The sequence below is a fragment of the Leuciscus leuciscus genome, assembly GCF_965113295.1.
Source record: "Leuciscus leuciscus genome assembly, contig: HAP1_SCAFFOLD_341, whole genome shotgun sequence".
NCBI classification, from domain to species: Eukaryota; Metazoa; Chordata; class Actinopteri; order Cypriniformes; family Leuciscidae; genus Leuciscus; species Leuciscus leuciscus.
This window is the reverse complement of record NW_028118397.1, coordinates 65,001-72,500: the sequence shown is the minus strand read 5'-3', so window position 1 is coordinate 72,500 and position 7,500 is coordinate 65,001. Positions and strand designations below refer to the sequence as shown.

At 41.9% G+C, this 7,500-nt stretch overlaps 1 protein-coding gene across 1 annotated transcript in view; it reads left to right on the top strand.

Annotated features, from left to right (window-relative positions):
• Nucleotides 1-5,068, top strand: part of LOC309491543 (ral guanine nucleotide dissociation stimulator-like) — an 11,022-nt gene extending 5,954 nt beyond the window's left edge. Inside the window, exons 8-11 of the mRNA XM_082190605.1 lie at nucleotides 413-487; nucleotides 1,273-1,527; nucleotides 3,304-3,479; nucleotides 4,460-5,068. Coding sequence (XP_082046731.1) covers nucleotides 413-487; nucleotides 1,273-1,527; nucleotides 3,304-3,479; nucleotides 4,460-4,589 — 636 coding nt within the window. The 3' untranslated portion in view covers nucleotides 4,590-5,068. The remainder of the gene's footprint in view (nucleotides 1-412; nucleotides 488-1,272; nucleotides 1,528-3,303; nucleotides 3,480-4,459) is intronic.
• Nucleotides 5,069-7,500: the final 2,432 nt, after the last annotated feature.

The window sequence follows — 7,500 nt, the reverse complement described above, 5'->3', positions numbered from 1 at the left end:
TCATCTTTGATCAACAAAATGACATGTTTAAATGTTCTTCTTCGTGGATATCCTACATATCTTGAATGTAATTTGACACCCTTGCCTCATTTAGTATGCGCGGTTCTATGAATATGCAAATGAGCCCCGCCTCCACTCACTCGCTCAGCTCAGAGATCCACTGGTTGACGATCACACGTTGATCTGATTGGTTACAAGGTAGTTTGTGACGTCAGAAACACCAGCGATTTCAAAGCGTGTTTTTGAGACTGTCTTTGGTTCACTGCAGTTTTAAGGAGGAAATACTGTCGACTTATGAATTTACACATGGATTGAGTTAAAGCGTATTAAAAACAGCACATAGACACAGGTGTGTGTGTGTGTGTGTGTGCTCTCTCACTGTCAGTGACTGTAGCTTTACTTCTTCCTATAGACCTCAACGCCCTTCGCTAAACATTCCAATTCTACCGTAGGGAAGTGCGGCCCTACAGGAGACCTGATACCCACGGTACTCTCTCTCTCTCACTCTATCACTCTCTCTCTCTCTCTCTCATATCTCACTCTCTCTATCACTCTCTCACTCTCATCTCACTCTCTCTCTATCACACACTCTCTCTCACTCCATCACTATCTCATCTCACTCGCTCTCATATCTCACTCTCTCTATATTCACTCTCTCATCTCTCTCTCTCTCTTATCTCACTCTCTCACTCCATCACTCTCTCATCTCACTCGCATATCTCTCTCTCATCTCACTCGCTCTCATATCTCACTCTCATCTCACTCTCTACTCACTCTATCATCTCACTCGCTCTCATTTCTCACTCTCACTTTATCACTCTCATCTCATCTCACTCTCTCTCATCTCACTCGCTCTCTCATCTCACTCTCTCTATACTCACTCTCTCTCTTATCTCACTCTCTCTATCACTCTCTCTCTCATCTCACTCACTCTCATTTCTCACTCTCTCATCTCACTCGCTCTCATTTCTCACTCTATCACTCTCTCTCACTATCTCTTATCTCTCTCACTCCGTCTCTCGCCCGTCCAGTCATCTCTCTCATCCATTCTGGCCAAGCTCATCACCACTGCCGTTCATTGTGTCAGCGTTTCTGATGTGCGTGTCTTTTTGTGTGTAAGTGTGTGTGTGTGAGTGTGTGTTTGTGGTCACCACATGATGGTCACTCACTGAGACTGTGGATTGTATCTGGTCTGGAATCATCATTCCTCTGTCACTAATTAAATCAGAAGCTCAAACGTCTTCAATCTCTCTCTCTCTCTCTCTCCTGCAGTTCTGGGAGTCCTCTTCTCTGTCGTCTCTGGACGCGTCGGGTCTGGGTTCTGGTTCTGGTTCTGGTTCTGGCTCCAGCAGTGCCTCCTCGTCTTCTGTGTCGGTCTCGCTCGCCCGCTCACACAAGCGCTCAGTGTCGGGCGTGTCCAGCTACTCGTCTCTCTCTCTGCCGCTCTACAACCAGCAGGTGGACGACTGCTGCATCATCAGGGTCAGCATGGATGTGGACAACGGAAACCTGTACAAGAGCATACTGGTGAGACTGGGGGAGCATACTGGGGAGACTGGGGGAGCATACTGGTGAGAATACTGATGAGACTGGGGGAGCATACTGGTGAGACTGGGGGAGCATACTGATGAGACTGGGGAAGCATACTGGTGAGACTGGGGGAGCATACTGATGAGACTGGGGGAGCATACTGGTGAGACTGGGGGAGCATACTGGTGAGACTGGAGGCGCATACTGGTGAGACTGGGGGAGCATACTGGTGAGACTGGGGAAGCATCCTGGTGAGACTGGGGGAGCATACTGATGAGACTGGGGGAGCATACTGATGAGACTGGAGGCGCATACTGGTGAGACTGGAGGCGCATACTGGTGAGACTGGGGGAGCATACTGATGAGACTGGGGGAGCATACTGGTGAGAATACTGGTGAGACTGGGGGAGCATACCTGTGAGACTGGAGGAGCATACTGATGAGACTGGGGGAGCATACTGGTGAGAATACTGGTGAGACTGGAGGAGCATACTGATGAGACTGGGGGAGCATACTGGTGAGAATACTGATGAGACTGGGGGAGCATTCTGGTGAGACTGGGGGAGCATACTGGTGAGACTGGGGGAGCATACTGGTGAGAATACTGATGAGACTGGGGGAGCATACTGATGAGACTGGGGGAGCATACTGGTGAGACTGGGGGAGCATACTGGTGAGACTGGGGGAGCATACTGGTGAGACTGGGGGAGCATACTGGTGAGACTGGGAGGAGCATACTGGTGAGACTGGGAGGAGCATACTGGTGAGACTGGGGGAGCATACTGGGGAGACTGGTAGGAGCATACTGGTGAGACTGGGAGGAGCATACTGGTGAGACTGGGAGGAGCATACTGGTGAGACTGGGGGAGCATACTGGTCAGACTGGGGAATATTGAAGAGATCTAGATAATTTGTTCTCACCTGGTTTCAGATCTTACGTCAGACCTAAAGTCTCAACAGTACCAAAACTGTTTATCACATAAAGTAAACAAAACTTGGACTATAAACATGAATTACATGAATTACCATGAGATACAGTGATGCTTACAAGTTTGAACCCTTTAGTTGTTGTTCTTTTGGCCTGATGATACAGTCAAACCAGAAATTATTCAGGCACCAGATTTTTTACTAGTGGGTGTAATTTGTTGAGCTAAACTGGTATTATCTAATTGTGTTCTTAAATTTAACAGCTGACAGATATTCAACATAATTCATTTGTGAGATAGTTAAACAGAAGGACGGACAAAACCAGTGAAATATAGAAGAAGAATAAATAAGAAGAAGAATAATGAAAAGAATAAGTTCTTGTCATTATTTATTACCATTTTCTAAACTACAGCAAATAAACTGTGATAATGTGAGAAATGTTGAAGGTGTCTGAATACACTTTGGTTTGACTGTATCATCATCTAGTCATATCACTATACACAAATACTGCACAGATCTGTGTGTCGTTTCATTCATTCATTGACCCAGGAGTAAATATCTATTGGACAAAGTTTATGAACCTCTATCAGCTGATTTAAAGAGGATTATTAGAGTTTCACTGAATCAGGTCTGAATTTATAAGGTCTGATTGCAATGTAGGTCCAATTTATGCAGATTTTCAGGAAAGTCTCACGGGTTCGCAAACGTTATTTTGGAGCCACTGGCTCTTAAAATGGCTGACTTTTGATAATTTCACTCCGAGATGTTCCATGTGCTCTCAGGATGTGTGTGTGATTGTGTGTGTGTGTGTGTGTGTGTGTGTGTGTGTGTGTGTGTTTGTTCCAGGTCACCAGTCAGGATAAGACTCCTGCTGTAGTGAGGAAAGCCATGGTCAAACACAACCTGGACCGCGAGCGAGCCGAGGATTACGAGCTGGTGCAGAAGATCAGTGAGGAGAAGGGTCAGTCATCAGAAAACACCTATGAATACAGTGTGTGTGTGTGTGTGTCAAGTCAAGTCAAGTCAAGTTTATTTGTATAGCGCTTTTCACAATACAGATTGCATCAAAGCAGCTTCACAGTATTAAATTAAAATAATACAACAAAGTTTGTTTCAAGAGGAATTTATTGATTGATAAAATTAAATTAGATATCCCCAAAATATCCCCAACTGAGCAAGCCAAAGGCAACAGTGGCAAGGAACCGAAAAACTCCATCAAGTGACCTAATGGTGTCCTAAAACTCCATCAGGTGCCTTAATGGAGAAAAAAAACCTTGGGAGAACCCAGGCTCAGTCGGGGGCCAGTTCTCCTCTGGCATTGGATAGAGGCCGGATTGTAGTTTGAACTGTAGGATTATATGAATGCCTGGCTGAAGAGATGCGACTTTAATCTAGTTTTAAACTGGGAGAGCGAGTCTGAGCAACGAACAGTATCAGGAAGACTATTCCAGAGTTTTGGAGCCAAATGTGAAAATGCTCTCCCTCCTTTGGTGGTTCTGGATATCCTAGGTATGACCAAAAGCCTTGAATTTAGTGATCTCAAAGAGCGCGATGGATTATAGGGCGATAGAAGATCCGTTAAATAGACTGGAGCTAAGCCGTTTAGGGCTTTATAAGTCAGTAGCAATACCTTGTAATTAATACGGAACTTTATAGGTAACCAATGCAGTGATGATAAAATCGGTGTTATATGATCATATTTTCTTGATCTCGTAAGAACTCTAGCGGCGGCATTTTGGACTAACTGTAGCTTGTTTATTGAGGATGCAGGACAACCAGCTAATAAAGCATTACAGTAATCCAGTCTCGAGGTCATGAATGCATGAACTAACTTTTCTGCATCAGAAACTGATAGCATATTACGTAGCTTAGCAATGTTTCTAAGGTGGAAAAAGGCTGTTTTTGTAACATAAGAAATATGATTTTCAAAAGTGTGTGTGTGTGTGTGTGTGTGTGTGTGTGTGTGTGTGTGTGTGTGTGTGTGAGAGTGTGAGTGTGAGAGTGTGAGTGTGTGTTTGTATGTCCGAGTTTGTGTGACAGGGTTCATAAGTCCTGGAAAACCCTTGAAAACAGCCATATATATGAAAAGGTATTTGAAAAGTGCTTGGATTATTGAAAGACAATATATGTGAAATTAGCGTTTAACTTTATTGATAAAACAATCTTTCCATGCAAAATAACATTTAAATGTTATTTCAAGGATTCAAAGTTTCAAGATGTAGGAAAACTCACACTTATTTAAAAATAAAAAAGACATTAAATTACCATTGTAACCAGTAGGTGGCTGCCATTTCCACTCCCAAATATAATTCTTTTAATCATTTTGCTTTTGAATTATTTCGACATTATGAATAAAAATGCTGCCCTTAAAATGTTAATCTGGAGCCTTGCAAACTTAAAATAAAACTGCACATTGTAATTTCTGTAATTAAAGTCTATTTATTACCAAGGCATTTGTCAGTAATAAAAATCACCTTATATGCCTTTTTAAAAATCAAGGAAATTTCTCTGGCATTCCTTTCTTTTTGCTGTATCGAAACCGTGATACCACTGTATCGTATCGTATCAAACCGTGAGTTTTGTGAACCGTTACACCCCTAATATCCAAGTATACGATACAGCTTTTATTCTTCAGCTCAATCATATATTCATGAGGGGAAAAATCAGTTTGAATAAGGAAAGCGATATCTTTGTCATAGTATCCTTTCAATGGTTAAAATAACCAGTCATTGCATTTGCTGCACTTTATTTGTATAATTTTTTTATAAGTTTATTTTTATTTATATATATTTACCTTTTTTAGAATTAGAAGGATAAAAAAGACACTGTTAGTCAAGTGAGATCTCTGATGAAAAACGTAGTGCTTGAAAAGTCCTTGAAAGCCCTGGAATTTCATTTTCCAGTGTCTGTACGAACCCTAGTGTTTGTGTGTGTGTGTGTGTGTGTGTGTGTGTGTAGTGTCATCATTAAACTATGAATACAGAATAAAACAGCTGCTATAAACAGTACCTGCTTTGATTTTTGCGTCATCGTCCTTCAGTGATTATTCTGCTGTTCTGTTTCAGAGCTGAAGATTCCCGACAACGCCAACGTTTTTTACGCCATGAACTCGACGGCCAACTATGACTTTGTCCTGAAGAAGAGAGGTTTCCCGCGAGGAAGCCGAAGCAAACACGTGGCCAGCTCTACTCTTCCTCGCATGAAGCAGAAAGGCCTTAAGATCGCCAAGGGAATCTTCTGAATCTCCGAGCTCGTGTTGCTGAATCCCGAGTGGCTGAATGTTGCGCTCAGCAGAACTGAGGTTTGACAGGAACCAGGACAACCTCACGCAAATCTGTGTTTACAGTCATTCCCCAATCTCCCAGCGTTAGTCTGTGATGTCAGCTGATTAAAGCCGCGAGTCGTGAACTACGGTCCCAGAATGCCACTGTTCTCTGTCACATGATGCTGTGGTCATCCGGCTGATCACATGACATGCACGCATCATCAGAATGTTTTTCCTCGTTACGCTCAGGCCGATGAAATGTCTCATGCTTTGATTTCTCACGTTCATTCACTCATTCAGAGCCGGAAGTTGTTTTGTTGTTAAAAAAATAAGATAAAAAAAGGAAATGGTGTTTTTGTTTATCAATGAACAAGATGAACAGAATTCAGAAGTCTTCAATAGTGAACGTCCATCTCAGCAACGCCTCCGTATCTCATCGAGATACTCTGTCCTAGTCTCGGTGATGCGGCTTCTGTCCCCACACTGCTATTCGACCGCAGCGTTTGAAGTAAAGGTGAGGAGTCGAAGTGTTCAGAGACGTTGGCTGCGGTCGTGATGAACTGCACTGAGAAAAGAGAGAAACAACGTGAAATGTGAATCTGCACACATAAAGACACATTTACATGAACTGTAATGTTTTACCTGTAGTTCAGTGATGGTTCTTGACTGGATACACACAGCTGGGAGACACGGACCTGCCATATTCCTAGAATCCTTTATACGTGACTGTACGAGTGTGTGTGTGTGTGTGCGCGCGTGCATGTGCTTGATATATGTTTTAATGTCTTTGTATGTGTGTTCATGTCTTGTGTTTCATGACGACAAAACCAAAAGGGCCAAAGATCTCTGCGCCTTTAAAGTCCAGTGAGATCAGCACTGCCTGTTCAGGAAAACCAAACGTTTGCCAAGATCTCTCAGATCCGATCGGAAAAACACACATATCTGGTGCCATTTCTTTCTATTTAAGAGAAACACAAACGAAAGACTCACACACTCTGGTTTTGTATGTTCTTTTTTGTAATTTTTGTACAATATGAATTGTCCTTTGTACTTTCGCCTTTCATTTGGTTTGTGTGCGTGCGTATGTCTATTTATTGATTTGTAAATACTTTTTGTAGCATTGTACATTTAGTTTCTTCTCCCATGTAATTATAAATTAATATGTAAATATGAATATATCTATTGCGAAGTTTATACCACTGCAAATAAGGGATTGTGTTTCTTTCAGCTTCTGTTCGTCGTCTTTTTTTCATGGTTTAAATTTGATATTGTTTTTTCTTTATGATGCACTGTTTCTAATATTGGAGAAAACGACTAATAAACACATGCAGTGCGATTCAATCATAGTCTTGCTTTGTTTTGCTCAGCTTTCTGTTGTTTATATAGTTTGATGAGAGGAAATGAATGCAGAAAGACTACAGTAATGTGGTCAGCAGGTGGCGCTATTGTGATGGGTTAGGAAACAGAGATGATCACGCGCACCATGAAATTAGGTTGTGTTCCTCGTCTTCTGAAGCCACACTTAAGAAATTACTCAATAATTTCCCTTCCAATAAAGTGCTTCCAATACAGTGTACGTTTATCACTGTAAAGCTGCTTTGAAACAATCTACATTGTTAAAAGCACCATATAAATGAAGATGACTTGACTATGAACTTCACGAACACTGTTTTACCTTTTACTGCAAAGAAAAAGGCATGTAAAACATAAAACACAGACAAGCAAACCATATATCTGATATTAAAATTAATTTTGATTAAAAACCAAATGCTAAAATG